Consider the following 23255-nt stretch of genomic DNA (forward strand, 5'->3'; position numbering starts at 1 on the left):
GGTGGTCATCGCGGTATACAACAGACAATAAAAAGAATTCAGTGCCAGTATGATTGGGAAGGGTTGAAACAGGATGTTACCGAATTCATTAACAAATGTACTTCATGTCAAGTAAATAAAATTTCTAACCGTAACACTAAGCAACCCATGATAATCAGCACCACAGCGTCTGAACCATTCGAGAAAGTATTTATAGACGTTGTGGGTCCATTAACACGAACTTTTGATGGTAACGCATATATACTGACCATGCAATATGACCTGACGAAATTCTCAATCGCAACACCCATGGCCAATAAGGAGTCAAACACGGTAGCATACCATTTTGTGACTTCTTGCATATGTATTCATGGGATGCCTCAGAGACTTGTAAGTGATCAAGGTACCGAATTCCTCAGTCGAGTTTTCACTGAAACATGCAAGCTTATCGGCATAAAGCATTCCACGACGTCACCTTACCATCCTCAGGCGAACGGGGCACTTGAACAGAGCCACAGAACCCTAGGGGAATACCTTCGACATTATGTAGATGTCAACCAACAAAACTGGGATTCGTACGTCCCGTATGCAATGTTCGTGTATAACTCATCGGTGCATAGCTCTACGGGTAAACAACCTTATGAGTTACTATATGGCAAGACCTTGCTGGTGCCCAATTCACTGACAAAGGCCCCAGAAGCCCGCTATAATTATGATGACTACCAAACAGAGTTAAAACAGAAGTTAAGGGAATCCCACCAGATCGCCCGAGAACGTCTAATTCAAAAGAAACAGAAAACCAAGCTCGACTACGACCAAACCGCACAATCCGTTTGACATTCATGTAGGAGATAGGGTTCTGCTACAAGACAAAGCGAGAAAAGGCAAACTGAGTGCCAAATGGCTTGGACCTTACCAAGTCCTAGAACTAAATTGTAACGACAATGTGACCATCCTCAGGGGTAAAAAGAAAACAAAAGTACATAAAAACCTTGTTAAACCTTTCATAGAGTAATGTGAGTTACTCATGGTTGTAAATATTAGTATAGTAAATAAATAAAAAAAAAAAAAAAAAAAAATAATGTTACAGATCAACATTTTTCATTCAGACCAATATAGTATTTGGGAGGACAGGATACACAATACATTCAGTACCCGAGTCAGGCATCCTGTATCAACCCATGGGCACAGTACATCCAGTGGTCAACGAATTCAAACTCGTAACCTTCCTGAATATCTCTGCTTTGGACACTAATCACAACGATATCGTCGCTTTCCATAAACAACTCGAATTATTTTGCAAACGGTATAGTTGGGTACACCAATCGACAGCTGTCCTTTCCAGTTGCGAATGGTTGAAATCCAGCACAACATCGATTTTTCACCAAATCGAACAGGTTAAAGGAGAAATTCTAGGATCTTTAGACTCAAATTACCAATCAACAAGAGTAAGAAGAGGTCTTTTCAATGCAGTTGGCAGAGTTTCCAAAGTTTTATTCGGCGTGTGTTCAGATGAGGATGCAGAGTTCTTAAACTCCAAAATCTCGGAATTGAGTAATGCTAGAACTGATACCCTGAACATTCTAGAAGCACAGACCAGAATTGTACGAGCCACGGTTAACGATATAAACTCAACTTTGACAACAATTTCTAAAGAACGAAAGAATATGGGGGATTTGATCACCCATCTAAGTGAAAAACTGGGGAAGTCGCTTTCAACTCTATCAGAACTAGACGCTCGAGAAATGCTCAGTGAGCAAGTGAACGGTATAAGCTTACTGCTTACCCAACAGGCATTTGGTGTACAGAAACTCCTACAAATTGTGAACTCTGCAATCCACGGACAAGCTCATCCGAGCCTCATGACTCATCAACAATATGTGGAACACTTACGAGAAATTCAATTAACTCTACCCATAGGCTCGAATTTACCTTTCCCATTAGAAAAGTTTAGTATCACAAAATTCATTCAGGTTACCCAAGTTTCAGTTTTACTCGCAAGCAACGCCCTGATATTTATACAAAAGATCCCTTTAATCAGTTCTAATCTCTACAAGGGTTATAGGCTTATACCATTTCCTGTTCGACAACAGGGCCAGACATATTCTATTCTTACATCCGTACCTTCTGTATTAGCACTTAGCTCAAATCGAGAATATTTTATCCCTCTAACCGAATCACAGTTGGGGAATTGTAAACGCATCGACACTTCTTTCTATTGCTCGCAGATACAAATACAATTTGTGGTGTTAACTCTCTCTTAGGTCTAAAGGAAAATTCTTCTGTATGTAAAGTTCAATATGTAAAAATTAATAATTCTATTTTTAGTCGCTTAGAATCTACAAATACATGGTTGTACGTATCAGTAAGTGAAAATGTAGCTATTAAGCTATTAATTTTTCGGAGAGTCATAACAGCATTGGTCTGGAAGACTTATCACGGCATTCTAAATCTTTAAAAGAAATCGAGGAAATGATAAAAGTTGAGAAAAATAAAAATTATACTCCAAAAGAAAGTAACCTATATGTTATCATATCTCTGATTATTATCGCGACCATTCTTATAACTCTCTTGAGTTCTTTATTCTGTTTTGTTAAATATACTGCTAGGAGGCCCATCATGTACCAACCACGAGATGTTGTAGCGGAAACTCAAATTTAAATATATGATTATAACTTTTATTTATAATGTACTTGTAACCGATAGAATATTTAGCTTAAAATAGATTTAAATAAGCAAGGCGCATGTGGCGATATTGTATACTAGCGCACCTAAAATATTAAGCAAACATGTTATTAGTTTAAGATTTTATTTTAGATTTGGGAAAGTAATTTGTATTTACGAGGTCGCAGGGACTGCTTCCGTTTAACTCGGGGGGTATGTTGTACCCTGTATATACTAGACACCCTGTATGCGATATGTGCGTTCGCTGGATAACGCAATGGCCTACGTGACTGTGGGAAGTGCGTTGGTCAGCGAATTCGCCGTGCAAGGACCCATACGGTTCCCACGGACGGGGCCGTGTCGGCAGTCGGAGTACGGACTCGAGTTAGACAGAACCTCTATAGTGTAGACAGAAAATCTTAGTTATAAGTTAAATCGTGTTTGAGTAGAAATAATAAAATTAGTGTACGTGAAGTAATTTAACTAGTGTTTTTATTTATAAATCATTAATTCCTGATTTCAACGATAATACGGCGTTAGCACACATCACAGTTGACTATAGACAACTTGACATTCCAGAACAGAATGCATTAACTTACATTAGTGGTTATTTAATGAGAAAATGCTTAGAAAATCATATTTGTCAGGTTTGTACAGACTATGCGTACTATCAAAAAGAGTTGAACCAGTCATTTCTCTTGAGTTTCTATAAAGCATACCCTACTGGAGACAACTCAACATTTGGAAATCTGATGATGCCTCATGATGACTTTTATAATTATGTATCCGAATTAGAAAATATTTTTATTGATAACTTCCCTTCCATTTCCTATGAAGACGGCGTGGGTTCAAAACTAAAGCAACAAATGAGTAATGTACCTTTTAATCATCCTTGTGAATCTTTTAATAAAATGTTTTTGATTAATTTATTTACACGCTTTAGAATTTTTTCAGCAATCAAATTTTTAAATAGAGCTTTAGTTTCTGAAAAAAAATTAAAAGATAGAAAATTGACCATTTTGAAACATTTGTAATCACACACACATTATTTTAGGTGATTTTTGTTTTATTCCAATAATACCGAGTGATCCATAAATTGTGTTAACACTCATTATTTGAAAAAGTTTATACTTACCTTAAATTAACCTTATATAATTTGATGTAATTTTATAACATTTCTGAACAAAATATTATTTTTATGTACCTGCTATTAACGTTATAATTTGTAAACTTTTTACATTTTTGATTGAGACCATATATTTTTATAATCATATTATCTGAGTATTTCATTTTTTTTTTAATCAAATTTCTATCAAGTAGTTATTGGCGATCATAAACTTATCAAATTGATCTATATTCTCATCATTATCTCATCTGAAAATACTTATAACTTCTTAACAGAAACTTGATTTTAAAAAAAATGAAATAATCAGAGAATATGATTATAAAAATGTATGGTCTAAATTAAAAATGTAAATAGTTTACAAATTATAACATTAATAGCAGGTACATAAAAATAATATTTTGTTCAGAAATGTTATAAAATTACATCAAATTATATAAGGTTAATTTAAGGTAAGTTTAAACTTTTTCAAATAATCAGTGTTAACACAATTTATGGATCACTCGGTATTATTGGAATATAAAAAGTCATGTAAAATATTATTTTTCACAATATGATATTAAAAATGTACGTTGACTTGTAAAATAGAAAAATACTTAGAATGATAAAAAATTGTAAAAAGTATTTTTATAGATTTTAAAGAAGATATTCAGAAGAAACAATTGCATTTTTTAAATATCTGATTTTTTTAATTGTATTCAATTTTGAAATAAAAATAATCAATTATTATTATTATTATTACTACTAAGTAACTCTTTTTATTACTTTTTTATAAAATAAATTATTACTCAATGATGAATTATGTTTTATTTGTATCCTAGTAGTGTGTCACCTATATTCTTTAATTATATCAAATTAGTGTATATTTTTTTAATTCATTAAAATCTATTATTGATTTATAGTTGTGTTACATTTGGTTTATACCAATATTATAATTATATAAAATATAGTACAGAAAAAACCAGTATTTTACCACATAAACTATTGAATTTATTTTGAATATTATATATTTATGTGTAATACATTTTAACATCTTGTTGGATATTTATGAGTTAATCCAAATCTCAATAACGTTACCAAATTACCAAATATGGTGTTTAAACAGAAAAGAAGAATATTAAATAATCTGTTAAATATAAATACAAATATCTTGAAATTTGAATCATACATTCTAAAACAGATCAGTATTTTGATGCATTAATCAGCTTTTTAGAACAAAACCCATAATGGAACCGTTCAATTTATGATATTGCTGAGTTAAAAGTGTTTCTATTCAGCCCGTCTTACAACATAATAATTAGAGACCGGATTCTCGTGCAATTGCAACTTTTTTTCCTTTGCTTTAAAACATATAAAAACAAATTATAAATCCGAATCATGAGAAGTAGATTAATTTAAACGTAGTTTTATTTTGCATGAAATTGCACGTTTTGCACTTTTTATTCTAAATTGCACGATTTTAATAACAGTATTCATAATTACAAATATGAATAAATAAAAATAAAACTTATAGCTGAACTATTGTATAGTAAGAGGTAAATTTAAGATTTTTTTTTTGGGCAACACTGACGTATGCATTCAATATGGCGGACCTTCTTATCAGCTTCCCATAAGAATAATGTAATTTTTTGAGATGTGACCATTCTGATTTCATATATTCTGTGCTGTCACCGCCACTGTCGCGCAGCATTGCTGCTGCCGCCCACCGACGCGTACTGAGTGGGGGAATTTACGGCGGCGACTAGGTGGTAGAGTAGGAGAAATTTGGGTATGAAACCGCGGAGCTCGATCATTTGGATGCGCAAGCGCCAAGCGAGTAGCGTTCTACCGGCGGCCGGACTATAATACTCAATACCATAAACTAATAACTTTAAATCACAATGTAGATACTATAACATTATAATATTATTAGTAAGTACTTCTAATAAACAACTTACTTAAATTTATTACAGTTCAGTTACAATTTCTGGAAAACCAGCAGTATATTGAATTTTGTCAGGCTAAGAACAATTTAAATGTAGGTGTATCTATAATAGCATAATTTACCATATTCCATTATACAACTACTTCTCATGGATTTATTTACCTAAAATAAAAATATAGGTTATTTTTTTTCAATAATTAATATTTGTTTTATACAGATTCGAAATGGAGTACCAACTAGATCAAGAATTCACAACTCTGATGCAATTAGGAACTTCCTTCAGGAACTTGCTACAGATATGAGGCCTACTCGAATATTTACATTTTTAAGGCGTGCTGGTCATAGGGTAGATGGGTATAAAGCCCAAGAAATTGGACCACATCCTGGTACGTTTTTCAGTTTTTGAATTACCATTTTATCTCTAAAAAAACATCAAAATAAATATTATAATAAACATGTTTACTTACAGGCGAAGAAGAGCTTCTTTTATTTGAGGCTGTGCAATAAATGTATAAATATTATGTTTGTAAATACTGTTAATTTGTAATATTTCGTATAGTTTGTAAATACTGTAAATTTGTAATATTATGTATAGTTTGTAAATACTGTAAATTTGTAATATTTTGTATAGTTTGTAATTTGTATATATGTTATGTATGTACAGTTTTGTAAAGTATTTGAGTAAAAATATTCAATAAGTTAGTAAAAATGCGTCAAACTTCATGAAATTTATAATTGGATAATCAAAGTTTACATAATACCTATTGGTTATTTATTAGTGTACAGTTGGTAATTTACATAAAATAGATGTTACACCTTACGCTGATTTATTAAAACTTGACTACCAGTTATTGTCATAGTGCATTATATTTTTCAGTACATTTTTTTGTTCAAATATTGTCAATATTGTGTCTACAAATAATAATTGCACAATCACAAGATACAATAAAAACATCATAACAATATAAGGTTACCCACCACAACCTTTTTTTCCCCATTTTTGAACCGACGACGCCGTGGGAACTGCTTTCGCAATACTTCCGCGGCGCCGCCATCGTTTATTTGACAAGACAAATATTTATACATACGTGTGAGGGTAGACGGGACGATGCCCCGACTTACCCACCCGTTATACATTACATATTATACATTTATATTTTAAAATTCTGGAACCCTTCCTGACGCCTTCTGGGGCCAACCGGAGTCCGTCACCCTGGTGGTCTCGTGCCTGTCCGTGTTCCTGAGCCGACCGGAGTCCGTCGCCCTGGTATTCTCGTTCGTGAGCCACTGCAAAGATTGTCTTGCCCTCCCATGGTGTCACAGGTGGGGGTGAACAACGTGGTCGGTGACACCTCCGACGACTCGCGAGGGAGTACCTACACTCGTGCGTCGAGACTTGTTGTTCACCGTCTTCCCGTTGCCGAATCAGGCTGCACCTTGGCGGGCTCTTCGCCTGTTGAGTGCGGCTCTGTCGTCCGCTTGGTCATCACGTTCGTCTTCTTCTTTGGTGTTCATTATTGATTCCACCATGATCATGAACTCCCGTCTATTAATGTCGGCTTGTTCTGCGATCCTACGCCGGGCTGTCGGGTCGTCCGGTAGGTCGTCGGACCGAGGGCCACACAGGATTTCCTGCACGTCCCCGGCCTCAGGTGGGCGTCGGAGGATCCTAGTCAGGACGGCGCGTTCGTCCTCCCACCTGGGGCACGCGAAGAGCGTGTGCTCAGCCGTGTCATCGGGGTTCATGCAGTACGTGCAGTAGCTGTCCTCGGCCCGGTGGAACCTCGTCAGGTAGCTCCGGAAGCAGCCGTGCGCCGACAGAGCCTGGGTCAGCCGTTAGGTGACGTTCATCGTGGGCTTCGCCAGCCACCGTGCGACGTCGGGCAGCAGCCAGTGGGTCCATCTGCGTCCGATGGCGTCCGGACGGGCTGCTGACCGGTCTCATCTGGATTGCCACGACGATGTAGAGATCTCCCTTTCCTGCTTCTTAATTGCGGAGGTAGTAAGTGCTTCTCCGACGTCCTCAAGCCGGGTCTTGATTCTAGCCCGTTCGTGGGCGAGGAGGTCGGCCGGCAGCATGCACGACAGTAGGGAGGACGCGTCGGCGGAGACCGTTCGGTAGGCCCTGATTGTGCGGGGTGCCGTGGTCCTCTGCGCCCTGGCCATTTCATTCCGATTCTTGGCAGTCTTAATACCGACGGTCGCCCAGACCGGTGAGGCGTATAGCAGCTTGCTGTTGGTGACCGACCCAAGGAGTGCCCGTTTCGCTTGGGCCGGGCCACCTACGTTCGGCATCAGCCGTCCGATGGCTTTGGCGGATGCGGTAGCCTTCCTGGACGCGGCCGCGATTTGCGCGGTGAAGGACAGCCGGGTGTCGAGCTCCACGCCGAGATATCTAATCGACGGCTTGACAGGGATGACGTGTCCCTCGATGAGCAGCACCGGATCGGTGTACAGGTATTTCCCGTCAAGACGACAGCCTCTGATTTCTGGGGCGCCACGGTAAGGCCGTTGTCGCGCATCCAGCGATTTACAGTTTCCAGGACTGGATTGATCAGTGCCGCTGCCGACGGTCCGGTCCGGGAAGTGCCGATGACAGCGACATCGTCAGCGAATGCGACCAGCTGTACTTTCAGTGGTATGTCAGTGTCGAGCAGGTCGTCGTAGAACACGTTCCACAGCGACGGTCCCAGAACGAAGTCCTGAGGAACTCCACAGGTGGTGCTCCGAGCTGTCCGCGCCTCGCCGACGAGGAGGGTCCTATCCTCCAGGTAGGATCGGATGGTCCTGTTTATGTACTGAGGGACCTTTTTCCGTCTAAGGGCGGCGTCGATGCGCGGCCAGGGGACAGTATTGAATGCATTACGGACATCTAGGGAACGGATTTTATTGTAATAAAAAAATCAAAATATGTACATAAATATGTACTTATTTTTAATGAAATATGTAAAAAAAAAATTAAAATATGTAATAACTGCTTAACAAAAAAAATAATATAAAAAACAATATATATATATAAAAAATTATCTCTTATCAAATTCTTAAAACAATGTGAAACTACATATTCTCTAAGATTTAAAAATGTAAAATGGCGGCGATTTGGACGTAAAATGTTTTTGTACCGACTAAATGAACGTTCCACATCGACTGACGTAATGCTAGCATACTTCATATTAACTATATCAAGTGGTGTGATTTCGACATCTAATAATTCTGTTGGATTTAGTCCTTGGAGTATATCTCTAATTATTTTTAAAATTTTTCAGTCCTTGATTTTTTTCTATCACATTTTTACATTTTTCTCTAACTACATTTCCTATGTGACCTTGACATTTGTCTAATTTCTTTTGCGATTCTTCAACAATGCATAAACTTTCTGATAAGGGCATATTTCGAGTTTCCAGTTGTTTTATAGTATGAATCAAAAAACCCAAAATTAGCAGAAATGTATATTAAATTATTATTTTCCATCATATTATTTGCTTTACCGATAGCGGTGGCAGTTTCAGTATTTAGACTTGAAATTATATTTTAAATTTTTTCAAAATGTTCACAATAATACAGAGCTGCTTCTAACCACGTACCCCATCTCGTTAAAATAGGCTCTGGAGGTAAATTGAGATCGGGGTACAATTCTTTAAATCTTAAAACTCGACTTGATGCTTTAAGAAATATTTTCTTAACTGTTGCTATTAATTGGTCTACGTCAGGGTAACTTGATCTTATTGTTTCTGCCACCCGATGAAAACCATGTGCTAAACAAGTGACATGTATTAGTTTAGGGAAAAATGCATTCAGAACATTACCTGCTTTACACATATACGGAGCGGCATCGGACAAAAATAAAAATACATTTTCATATTTTACTCCTTCGGGCCATAATAAATTCATTGAATCGTTAAACAACTTAGCAATGGTTTTATGATTGTATTTATCTAACTGCTCACAATTTAAAAGAAACGAATTACAAGGCTCAGAACTAAGTTTACCAACAATAACATTACCCACATATCTACCATCCGCATCAGTCGACTCATCAATAGAAACCCAAATGGGTCCATCCTATATATTTTGTCTAATTGATGTTAAAGTCTCCTCATAAATTACATTCACATATTTTTTCCTTATTGTACTTTCTTCTGGAATTGTTTTGCCAGTATATTGTTCTAAAAAATCCTTCAATGCTGGATTTTTTAGTTTAAAAATTGGAATGTCAGCACGAATAAATGCTCGGCATAAATCAGTATAAAATGTTGACGAATTATCATCAGAAGATGTAGAAGGCGAAGATGTTAAAAATTGTTGCTTAAATTTATTTTGACGCTCTTTATTTTGTTTGTGTTTAGTGGTAGAAATATGTTGACTTACTTGAATGCGCTGGACTATTGATACCGATTTTTCACAACATTTACAGTATCAAACTTTACCATCGCTTTGAAATGTTTCATTCGGAAATTCTTTTAAATATGCGGCTACTTTATTATTGATTGAACTTGCAGCTTTAGGCATTCTAAACAATTTTGCAAAAAAAAAACAACAAAATTTCGATGTAGGTACAAAGAAAAAAACAGCTACGATACAAATAATTACATTAGATCAGTAACTAAACATACACCGAAGACTGAAGAGTGAAACCGTAACATTGAATAAACACGTTATCTACTCACTTGTCCACGGTGTATAAAGTACGTAAGTCCTTTATATAATGTAGATAATGTTTATCGTATTATACCACTTCCTTATTTTATACCTACATCGTCCGGTATTTCTAAGATCAACAAAAAATGAATTAGTTCTAATGTATATAGTGGCATGCGGCGTACCGAAAATAGGTACGTAAATGTCATTTAGATAACGTATAATATTTGGTCGTCGGAAGGAAAAGATCAAAAATTACTAAAATATGTACAAAATATGTATTTATACCAAAATATGTAAAAATATGTAAAATAAATTTGGGTTTATTTTAATTAGAATGATTTAAATCGTACACATTTTTTATCAGATTAAAAATATCTCATTTCAATAAAAATATGTATTTACAATAAAATCTGTTCCCTACGGACATCCAATGACACCACCACGCAGAGGTCGCGGTGTTGGGTCGCGCCGGCGGCGGAACCTCGGGTCGCTTCGATCACCCGTTCGATGGCGTCTTCTGTCGATCGCCCGTGGCGGAAGCCGAATTGGTTATCGGACCGCTGGCCGGTCGAGTTCAGGTACTCGTTGAGTTTGGTGAGGAGTAGTCGCTCGAGGAGCTTGGCCGTGGAGTTGAGCATACACAACGGCCTGAAGCTCGACGGGGAGAGGACGGGTTTGTCCGGTCCCTTCCGGAGGAGGACGAGCCTAGAGATCTTCCAGCGTTCGGGGAACCTGCTCTCTGAGAGGCACCGGTTGAACGCATCGAGGAAGACTTTAGGCGCGATTTTTGAGACCAGGAGTAGAACCTCGTTCGGGATGCCGTCGGGTCCCGTGGCTTTGCCAGCCGGGAGCCGAAGGCACGCCTCGCGCAGCTCTGGTATCGTGAACTGGGATGTCACGGGATCGGTGGCGTCGTAGGTTAGGCGAGGCTCGGACGCCCAATCAGTGGCCGGCGGTTCCGGGAACAGGTGATCAGCGATGGAGTCTTCTCTGCCGAGTGCTTCGACGACCGGCCGCTTCCGGGAGATCTCTTTCGTGACGACCCTGTACGGCAGGCCCCAGGGGTCTTGGTCTACGGATCGGCAGAGATCGGCCCAGCTTTTGGCCTGAGCCGCGCGGATGGCGTCGCGTAGAGCTTTCCGCACTTCGGTGTATGCCGCGCGATGAACATCCGTCTGTTCTCGCGGGTCGCGCCTCCGGGCGGAACGTTGGGCCGCTCTTCGCGCCTTGACGATGGATCGTCGGAGCGTGGCCAGGTCGTTGGACCACCAGTGGGCGGATCTTCTGCCCGCTATCGGGGTGGCCCTCAGAGGCTTGTACGAGTCACAAGCCGCCACCAGGTAGTTGATCAGCTGATCGGCTGCTCCGGTAGCGGTGGTGGAGTCATCGACAACGGGTTGGGCCGTATTGGCCAGGTGCGCTGCGAGGGCGACGGGATCCAGCTGCCGGTACGACCAGCCCGCAGGGCGGTTGCGGTCGATTTCGTCGTTGTCGACCGGCGTCGGGAGAATCGAGAACTCTGTGATCGCTGGCGGACTCGACGTCTTCCAGGACGCTCCAGTCTCGTATGACTGCTGGCGCCGCGAGTCGGGAGAACGTGATATCGATGATCGACTCTGCGTTGATCCGCCGGTAGGTGGCCGTGTCGCCGGTGTTCTCGACGCTCATCCCCAGGCTGCGTAATTTTAAATCGTGCCACGGTGGCTCCTCGATATGCCGTTATCATTATTTAAGCAAAATCACATTTGCGTGGCTACAGATACATTGATAAGACTATACCTTAGCGAGATATATTTCTGTGACTAGACTAGTAGACTGTCAATAATATTGCACTCAATTGCACTAGGGTCCACTTAAGAATAAACAACTATTTTCCTATATGCTAAAATACTGTACATTATATGTCTATATATATGTAAATAACAAATGTTTCCTTTATTCCTCAAGTATCATTAATAAGCTGGAAAAGGAGATGAAATACTCTGTGGACTACTATCTTCTGGTGTCCACTGTCTAATTGTATACTTTTTTTAGAGAATGTATTTGTAATTAAAAAAAAAAAGAACTTTCACTAAACACATCTATATATTATTTCTAAACGACAATTTTATCAACATATTCTTTTAACTTATAATTTTCAACTAAAACCATTTCATTATTTTCTATAGACGATAAAATTTTCAAAATATTCTGATTTATTTTTAACTGTTTACGAAAACATTTTCAGTTTCCATTTTTTTTAGTTTTTTTTTCTATGAATGTCAAAATTTTATTTGTTGGGTAAAAAACCGTGAAATAACACAAGGCACCTGGTATATTGATTATTGTTACTATAGCAGTTGAAAAATATTAAAAATACATAGGCACAATTTTTTTTTATAAGCATGTTCAAATTTAAAATTATTTTGTAGTTAAAAATGTATAAGAGGATTGAAAATTTAAAACAAGGTTACACATAAAAAGGTTATACTATATAAATTACTTTATTCACAATCCTCAGATACAATCATCACCAAATATACTTAGTAATATCATAGATAGGCTAACTGACCGTCTTCGCTCAGAATCGTCTTTCTTATTCAATGATATTATATCATTGAATTCAAATTTAACACAATCCATTACAGTGACTTACTTGTAACCTACTGTACAGCAGAGCGACACCCACTTAACCATCTATTGTTAAATAATAATATAAATTATAATATTGGGTGAGGGGCCCAATCATGAGGCAGACTGACATTGCATGGAATCATAATTTTACTAAAGTAAGTTAAGCTATTGTTATGGTCTAGGAGTTGAGTTAACTGCCTAGCTCATAAAGTTGCAGGTAGCAAGACTGATGGATGAGGAGTTCTTCAGGTAGAGTTGAATAATAAGACTGATGTAAGTTATTTAGGTTTTTTATTGAAAATTGTTCTAAGTACAATTTGAGAATTTATTATGTTGCCGTGCGTGAAGGTGCTCGCCTGTACTATGGTGCTACACGTCTAATCTACAGGCCGTTTCGGGTCTGGTTTTATAGGGCCTCCTGCTCTTCTACTTCCCCCCTAGTCTATCGATAACTCCGTGGATTTCACAGGATGCTGTTTACATTCCCACGCCTGGTTAATCGGAGAGTCGTGTCCGTTTTATTTCGTTATCATGTTTTGCCGTATATGGTATACGCTATCCGACAATATTTAGATACTGTGCATTATATATATATATATATATATGTATAGTTCGTAAGCAAATTCTAAATATTATATTCATACATTTATGATTAAAGCGAGGTTGTAAGACTTATTAAAATGCAAAAGACCGTATTGCCCTCTTGTTATATTTCCATAGGCTTTCTAATTGGATATATGACTTTGATTTATTTTAGCCGAATTTCTACGTGCTGATATTTATCTAATCTTTATGTTGCCAAATGTGGCCGAAGGCGAAACGAGCACAATAATACATTATGCGTATTAGGGGGTTCGTTACACCTCCCCTCTTAAAGTCATATTTTACTGTTCTAACATTAAAATGTGGCTTATTTCTAAATTTCAGTACAAGCACCTTCCCTAATTTACAATTTTACATTCATAAGTTATTTGTTACAATTACAATCATGTTTACAATAATTATCATTTTACAATTACATATTTTGGTTACATTATTTCGAAATATTCTCTTATTGTTTTCAAAAATATACGTACAATCCACAATATATTTTTGTTACATTGATTTTCAACATTAAGTACAATTAAACAATTCATTTATCATTTGTTAATTCTTGTTAGATTACAATTAGTATTACAATATATCATTAATTATTATCTATGTTAGTTTATAATAATAACATATAGTTTTTTTTTTTTTTTTTTTTTTTTCTTTTTTCCACAATTTCACTTATTTTAGTGTTAGTTTTTATGATATCAATGCTTAAAGTTATTACAATATTTTCTTTTTGTTTATATAATATATATATACTTTCTTATGTATTTCATTTCCAACACCGTGTTAACAATATTAGTTAATAAATTTAATATCATATATATATCCTTTTTCTTTTTACCTTAGTTCTATATTTTACCTTTATTTCCCCCATATTTTCTATTTCTTATGCGTATATATCTAATTTTTTTTTTCCATTGTATATATATACCTTCCATTTAAATATTTCAAAATTCTTTATATCTAATATTAGATTGTTAATTTAATTAATTTTTTTTTTTTTTTTTCACTTTCTACAATATCGTTTGTATTTATCTTATTTACTGCGGATCTATCACTCAAACATACTATTTAATCAAAGTTGTGTTTGTGGTGTAGACCAGCATTAAAATGATTTTATCTTTATTTATTCTTTCCTTATCTTATTGAGATTTGTTAAATCCATTTGATCGATTGTATGATCCATTCAAAGTTCCATTATATTCACAACTATTAAATGTATCACCAATTGATCAAATGCCTATATTTTTTCTGAAGATTTTATCTCGCACGGAATATAATATTGTACCACTAATCAAATCTTATTTTTTCTATTAAATTACTTGGCACAGTATTACATTCCAATCCGAATTTTATCCGAATCGATTTCTATTTTCTATTTTGTAGATTTTTTTTTTTACATGGGACATGACATTATTCCACCGATCATAATTTAAATTCTATTGATCCACCGTCATAATGTCATTCCCCCACCTAATTTCAATTCCTATTTCTTCCTCTGTAATTAAAATAATTTAAATTACTATAACATACTTATTACAAAATTACCCTCATATTGTTATATATAATATTTTTTTTTTTTTTTTTCATTAATCTAATTCTACTATTTTGTGAGATTGACCATTTTACAAAAAAAAAATATTTAAAACTTTTAATTTCCAATTATTTCATTAATTAAAATATTTTATCAAATTTGTGTATCCTTGTTTCCTCAAAACCATATTGAATATACATTTTGTGAACCTCACGTCCATTTTCGGGTCGTGAGCGTAAGTCATTCTATGTTTTTTCGAACACATTATACTGTGAGTTTCCTCCAAATTTAACATTCTACCATTTTTTTCAAATGAACCTATTTCATATCTAAATATAATTTCTTTTGTTCTTAGCTTCTCTAATTTAACTGTAAATTCTTTTGTAAGGTGTTCATCATAACAGGTTATATTCAAAATTTCATATTTATCTATACCCATCCTTTGTAAAATGTTTCTATCAGAATGCCCATTCCACACTACTATTACGTTTAACTTATCTCCATTCGAAATATACCTTTCAATGTAATCTGGTTTTAAATTATTCAGACTAGAATTCACACTTTTCTCAAGTTGCGTTAAACATGCCTCCTGTAGTACCTGTTTACATTTTAGAATCCGCTTGATCTCCTTTTTGGCCAACAGTAATTCATGAACTTTCATTTCTCTTACTCGTTCATGAAGTGGCAAAAGTAGCGGTCTCCCTTCTAGCTTTCGAACTTTGCACTTGTTCAGGCTGTTCGAAATGGCTCCGGATATTACCACTATACTCGTTCTATTCATCATGGTGAACTCAAAATCCATGATGACGAATTTGACTTCCCTTCTATTTCAAAATTTATTATTAAATTTCAATATCTATATTATATTTTAACATTTATTTATTTATATATTTTTTTTTTTTTATATATATACTTATCCTTATAATGATTCTAGTATTATCGATTATTAATTAATTTATATTATATTAATATTTAAACTTACATATTATAATATTTTATTATGTATTAATTATATTTTTATTTTATTTGCGGTAATACGCTTTTTCCTTTGCTTTGTTCTTGTTCTACTTGAATAACACCTTTAGCTGTATTACTTGCGGTTTCCGCATAGGACTTACTTTTTCCCATTCGTACCATTTCATACCGTGGTTGTCTTAACGACGTTAGTTTACATTTATATGTTATATATATTACAAATATTAACATTAATGAAAATACTAATAATCCTATGGTTACATACAACAAATAGTCGCGTCTATCGTTTATTACGTCCTGTCCCGATTGTTTTTCTATTTCACTATCTATCATGTTTTGTACCTCGTCAAGCGAATGTGCCATTTCGTGAATCTGTTCTAATTTGTGATTATCTTCCCTAATTACTAATCTAGGTAGGTTTATATTTTTTATTTTATTAGGAATCGTGAATACTAAATTTCCTGATCCTATTTGTGGAATAAAATTTACATAATATTTAGATTTTATATACTGCGTTGGATTCAAAATTATATTGTTTCCGTATGCCCTACAATCTGTCGTTAGGGTAATCAACCCTTGATTTTTTATCTTTTGTATATACGGTTCCGTATTCCCTTGACATGCAATAGTCAATGTTTCGCCTCTACTCGTGTATATCCACGTATTTGCGTACCTCAACTTATAAAAAATATCTTTCGTCAAAATTAATACTCCTGTTTCACATGTTTCTGGTAATATATCTGGGTTTTTAAATAATGATATTTCGCATGGGTTTCTAATATTTGAATGAACAACAGGTGAAAACTCCGGACATATCGTAAAAATTTCTGTCTCAGTGCAATGCAATAGTTGTGTTTCAGTGAAAGTTGTATATTGTTCACGATTTTTCGTAATTCCTACATATTGGAATTCTGGTACAACTATCCTATCATTTTGGTGATTTGATACTTCCACCATTCCTTTCTTAACTCCGATTCTGTTATTAAAATCAATTTTTATTTCTGATATTCCTTCGTACTCTGGTATATTGTCATTGAAACTATTTGATACTCCTTGAATTGTGGTACATAACCAACACAACCTATAATATATATATATTTATACTATTTATCATTTTACTACGCTACGACGTTCACATCCCACGTCGACTTTTATTATCCGTATTTTGCTATATTACTCGATTATTTAATTATTTATACATTATATCTATATACTTTTTAATCCTTTTATTTTCTATCATTTTATTATTTATTTATTTATTATATTATATAATTAATTATTCGTAGTATATTCAATCATTTTGTTCGTTATTTTTATCATCGCTCTCGTAATACTTTTTTACGTCATTTTTATGTATTGTTACTTTTTTTCGATTTCGCGATATAACTACGTTCTCTGAATCTAATACTTCCAAGATTTCGTATGGTCCCTTCCAATATGGACTTAACTTATTCCTTTGAGTATGATCTTTGAGTAGTACTAAATTTCCTATCTCTAACGTTTCCGTTTTTACTTTTTTATCGTAATATTTTTTACTTTTTTCTTTATTTTTAACTAATCTCTCCCTGGCTATGTGATGTGCTTCTTGTAATTTTTGCTTTAAATCATATACGTAATCGTCATAATTATACCTAGGTTCTGGATTTGATTTCAACCTAACTGGAATATTAATTTCCCTACCATACAACAACGCATACGGTTGGTATTTCGTGGATGTATGCTCCGTTGAATTATATACGAACATTGCGTACGGTAGCAACTCATCCCAATTGTTTAAACTTTTGCTCACATAGTGTCTTAAATACTCTGCTAGTGATCTGTGACTACGTTCAAGTGCACCGTTAGAAAGTGGGTGGTAACTTGAAGTCTTAATCTTATTAATTTTTAACAACCTACATACCTCCGTAAAAGTTTTACTAAGAAATTCGGTACCTTGGTCCGTTAAAACTGTTTCTGGAATACCATGTATACAAACAAAATTTGTCACAAATGCTTTAGCTACTACGTTCGCTGTATGACACTGTAAAGGTGTACCTAAACTAAACTTTGTCAAATCACATTGCATTGTCAATATATAATTATTGCCTAACCCTGTTGTAATTAACGGTCCTACAATGTCCAAAAATATTTTTTCAAATGGTTATGTACTCGTTGTGGTAATAACCATTGGATATTGAATATGCTTGTTAGTGTTTTTATTTGTTTGACAAGCTGTACAGTTTTTTATATACCCCTTCACCTCGTTTTTCAAATTTGGCCAGTTAAATTGTTTTTTTATCTTCTTTACTGTTCTATTAACGCCACCATGCCCCCCTAGTTTCGAATCGTGGAATTGTTTAAAAATAATTAATTTTTCTTCCTCACTGAATTCGAACTTGGTGCAAATTATTATTTCTATATTTGTATTACGAAAAATGTATCTTATCATTGACCTAATTTTAGCCCAATCTAGTCCGTCTTGTCGTCCTAATTGATTCATTGCTAATTTATTTAACGAATGTTTTTCACAAAAATGTTTAAGATTCAATAATGCTATGTGTATGTTTTCATACGTCGTTAATTGTTTCTGTTTTGTCTTTGTTATTAAAAATATTATATATCTATCCCCATTTTTAAATTTTACTACGTCACCCAAATCTTTATTAGATTTCAACTTTTTGTCACGCCCGAATCGTGTTTTTAATTCATAATTAATACCTGATCTGAAATTATAATATTTTTCTATTTCCGATACTATATTATATTCTGACGGAGAGTCTATTAACTCGCCGTGTACTTCCTTAACATTCTTATTACTAATTATTGTCGTTTCTAATTTTTCTAGAAAATTCGTATAACTTTCGTCTTTGATTTCGCTAATATTATACATTCGCGATAATGCATCAACATTAGTGTTTAATTTTCCCATTTTATAAATTATTTCATAATTATATTGTTCAAGCTCGATACGCCATCTTGCCAATCTAGATAACGGATCTTTCAAATTAAATAACCAAGATAACGGTCTATGGTCTGTTAGTATTGTAAATTTTCTACCATACAAGTACGGTCGGAATGTTTTTACGCCGAATATAATCGCTAAACATTCCAATTCTGTCGCTGAATAATTACATTCTGCTTTATTTAATGTTCTCGAACTATAAGCTATTGGTAAGTCTGATCCTACTGTACCTTGAGATAAAATTGCTCCTAATGCTTTACCACTAGCATCTGTCGTAAGTATAAATTGTTTTGTAAAATCAGGATATTGCAAAATTGGTTCCGAACATAGTATTTCTTTTAATTTGTCAAAAGCTTTCTGACAACCTTCATCCCAATTAAATTTTACGTCTTTCCTCAATAGTTTTACCATCGGATTAGCTATAGCACTATAATTTTCTATGAATTTACGATAATATCCACTAAGACCTAAAAAACTTTTTATTTGCTTAACATTCTTAGGCACTGGAAAATGCATAACAGCTTCAACTTTCTTTTTATCTGGTTTTATACCCTCATCTGTAATTACATGACCTAGAAATAAACATTCCCGCTGTAAAAAACTACATTTATCTGGTTCTATTTTTAGATTATGAATACGTAATCGTTCAAATACGTTAATTAATTTATCATTATGATCTTGCAAGTTTTTCGCATATACTATTATGTCATCCAAATAAACTAGACATTTAATTCCTATTAACCCTGACAACACATTCGTCATCATTTTTTGAAATGTTGCCGGAGCTGAGCTTAAACCCATAACTAACCGTTTAAATTGATAATGACCTTGTCCCGTGGAAAAAGCTGTAAGCTCCTTCGAATCTTTTGATAATGGGACTTGAAAATAACCTGACTTTAAATCTAATAGACTAAACAGTTGGCATTGCCCCAACTGGTCTAATATTTCCGTAATATTTGGTAATGGGTGAAATTCATTTAAAGTTACGTCATTAAGTGCTCTAAAATCTATAACTATTCTGAACTTTTGTTTTCCCGAGGCATCCTCCTTCTTCTTAACTAATATTAAAGGTGCATTAAAAGGACTCATTGATCTCTCTATAATTTCGTCTTTCATCATTTGACCTATTTGTCGTTCTATTTCGTCATGTTGTGAAAACGGTAAACGGTACGGTTTTTTATAAATTGGTTTTAAATCCTTAGGTACCTTTATGACGTGCTCTGCCGCCGTTGTACACGTAAGATTATCCCCTTCTATATGAAAAATATCTGCGTAATTTTCACAAATTCTTATTATCGACTTTCGTTCGTCAATATTCAAATGTTCCGTCCTAATCAACGTTTTTATTTTGCTCGCGCGGTCAATGTCAATTTTGTTGTCATATACCGCGTTATCGATGTGTGCTACTATGTCATCCTCGTATGATATTTTACGAACTTGACCTACACTGATACTTTGTGTTACTTCTGATATATTTAACACACTTATCGTTATTTTTCCGTTTCTAACCGTATTATAAATATTCGCGCAATATACATCTGGTGACAATTCTTGTTTATTAATCAATATATTTTTACTATTCATTGCCTTATTTGTGATATCTATCTCAACTACTGTTTCCGAACGCGGTTCTAAAATAAAACATACATTATTTTCGTTTTCTACTTTATTTTCATTAATTGTTATCGTATTGTTAGCAATATCTATAACCGCATGATTATCCATTAAAAACTTGTGTCCTAATATTCCTTCACCTTCTATTGGAAATGTTTTGTTAACTACATAAAATTCTGTTTCGAATGCTTTTTTATTTATAATTAAATATATTTTCGCTTTACCTATTGTTGAGACTATTTTTTCATTAATACCCTTTAAATAAATCTTGTCTTTTTCGTTAATTTCTGTATCCCCTTTTAGTGCATTAATTTTAATGATATTTAATTCAGCCCCCGTGTCTACTAATAATTTAATTTGTTCTTTATTAAAACTAGGTGATTTTAAAGTGATATGATTTTCTATTAATTTAGTTGTGATGTGAAAACATCGTTTTGTGGCGATTCCATTATCTCTTGGACAAGCCTGACGCCCACTGGAACTTGCCCTTTGGAATTTTTTGAATTATTTTTCTCGTTTTTCTGTTTTGTAAAACAATTCGAAATTTCATGTCCTATTTTATTACAATAACTACAATGCAAATTCTGAACACCCGTATTGTTTCTACTACTATTACCACCTCCAGAATTACGCGCACCATTATCACGACTGGTGTTATGTGTATTTGCTCGGTCGTTTCCGCCTGGTCGACCGTTCGTTTGCCAGCACTCTCTTGCGATATGGTTTGTTTTCCCACACGTGTAACATCCAGTGTTACTTCTATTCTGATTACCAAAATTATTTCGCTGATTATTATTTTCGTTATAATTTTGTCTATAATTGTTACTATATCCGCCGCGATTATTGGAATTACTGTATCCTGTACGATTACTGTATCCGTTACGATTATTACTATCAAAATTACTGTATCCGTTACGATTATTATTATTAAAATTACTGTATCCTCCGCGATTAACATTTTTATTGAATTTATTATATCCGTCATTATAACCATTTCGATTATTAAAATTATTATTTCTACCGTTTTGATTCATATGACCATTATTACCGCGGTAAAATGTATTAATTTTACCATTATTATTCTGTTGTTTTGTATTCCCATTTACACCCTGATTTTCGTTTTTACTAAAACTTTGACTTTCCGCATTATTCTGTAAATTTTCTATACTCATCCTAGAATTATATTCGATTTCTTCGTCAAGAGCCATTTGTATACACTCCTCTAAAGACTTAGGACTTCTTGCTTTCAGTACTATATATAAGTGATTTGGTAAACCCGTCATAAATATAATCATAGCCTGTTTTTTCGTTTGGCTTTTCACTACAGTTTCCTCAGCTTTGTTCAACCCTACGGTACTAGCTGCACATAATTTGTAATATAATTCTTCGATTCTATTCGCGAATTTCGCTACACTTTCACCTTCTGCCATACGTGCCGTATTTAAACCTATTGATAAAGCCCTTTCCGAAATTTTATGCTCAAATGCCCCTTGTAAAATTGATTTTATTGCTTCCCAAGAATCTAACGTACGATACTTGGTTACCTCTAAAGCATTTCCCGCTAACTTAGAAGTTATAATTTTTAACAATAGTTGTTTATCTATCTCTGCAATATCGTTGAGTGCTATCTCACATGTATTTATAAATTCTGCTACGTCCTTTTTACCCGTGCAAATCGGAATCATAGAAACTGCTTTATCTAAATCCATCTTATGTTTTACGTTCGCTACTTTTTTCCTAGTTATTTGCTGTAATTGAACGTGTTTTACACCGGGATCAGATCTAGAACCTGATCTACCCGACAATTTTTGTTTTACACTTTTCTGAGGGGTAAGTACTTTACCTAACTCTTCTGTTTGACTTAAAGTCCTAAAATAATTTTTTCTAGTAACGTTGTCTATTCCTTCTATTATTTCTGTAGTGTCTATTAAAAATTCCTCTTTTATTATCCTATTTTTCCTTACTACTTCTTTTCCTAATTTTTTATTTTTAACTTGTTCTATCGATTCATCCGAAGAACTACTCTCAATATCTGAATTTCCTGATTCTTTATTCATATATATTCAATATTCACTAATATCATTTAAGAATATTTAATTTATTTAACTCGACATTTATTCTCATTATTTATTCTATATTTCATACCCGTACGCTTGTATTTACGTACACCGCGTCGTATTGTGTAGTGTATACACACACTCACACACACAAAACACTCGTATTTTTACGTAACTCTGTCGTTGCGTAATTTCTATCGCTCTCCCTACGATATATAACAAGCTTTGGATATTAAAATACCATTAACATTGGTTAGCTACTCCAATTTAATAAATATTTTATATCCACTACCTAATTTCTTATTAATTCTTACAATTAAAATTTAATTACTCTATTATTTTTTTACCAATTTAACTATCGAATATTACTATTATATTCTATTACTACACTTATTCTATGCTAGCCTTCCTATTACTTCCACTTGTAATATTTTTCCCAATTGATTTCTTTCAATCTAATTCTCTTTGTCTATAATTTTTCAACATTAATACTTCAATTCAATACACTTGTCTTTTAGACACAAAATTAACTTTATTTCAGTTATTCAAAAAAAATTTCTTTATACTTCAAAAACAAAAACTCTTTATATACTCTT

The 23255-nt window shown here is 34.4% G+C and overlaps 3 protein-coding genes across 3 annotated transcripts; all 3 read right to left on the bottom strand.

Moving 5' to 3' along the window:
- Positions 1–7631: 7631 nt before the first annotated feature.
- On the bottom strand, positions 7632–7985 carry LOC132944171 (uncharacterized). Its single transcript, XM_061013392.1, has one exon. The coding sequence runs from the start codon at positions 7983–7985 to the stop codon at positions 7632–7634; it is 354 nt and encodes a 117-aa protein (XP_060869375.1).
- Positions 7986–13171: 5186 nt separating this feature from the next.
- LOC132935592 (uncharacterized) lies at positions 13172–15924 on the bottom strand. Its single transcript, XM_061002187.1, has one exon. It carries the CDS (start codon positions 15872–15874, stop codon positions 15209–15211), a length of 666 nt encoding a protein of 221 aa, XP_060858170.1. The 5' UTR covers positions 15875–15924; the 3' UTR covers positions 13172–15208.
- A 5082-nt stretch (positions 15925–21006) lies between these two features.
- Positions 21007–22961, bottom strand: LOC132944180 (MATH and LRR domain-containing protein PFE0570w-like). The gene has a single exon (XM_061013402.1). The coding sequence runs from the start codon at positions 22657–22659 to the stop codon at positions 21007–21009; it is 1653 nt and encodes a 550-aa protein (XP_060869385.1). The 5' UTR covers positions 22660–22961.
- Positions 22962–23255: the final 294 nt, after the last annotated feature.

Source organism: Metopolophium dirhodum, chromosome 1 (genome assembly GCF_019925205.1).
Source record: "Metopolophium dirhodum isolate CAU chromosome 1, ASM1992520v1, whole genome shotgun sequence".
NCBI classification, from domain to species: domain Eukaryota; kingdom Metazoa; phylum Arthropoda; class Insecta; order Hemiptera; family Aphididae; genus Metopolophium; species Metopolophium dirhodum.

Coding starts and splice junctions, on each gene's coding strand:
- LOC132944171 (XM_061013392.1), bottom strand. CDS start 7,985: ATGCCGAACGTAGGTGGCCCGGCCCAAGCGAAACGGGCACTCCTTGGG.
- LOC132935592 (XM_061002187.1), bottom strand. CDS start 15,874: ATGGATTTTGAGTTCACCATGATGAATAGAACGAGTATAGTGGTAATA.
- LOC132944180 (XM_061013402.1), bottom strand. CDS start 22,659: ATGAATAAAGAATCAGGAAATTCAGATATTGAGAGTAGTTCTTCGGAT.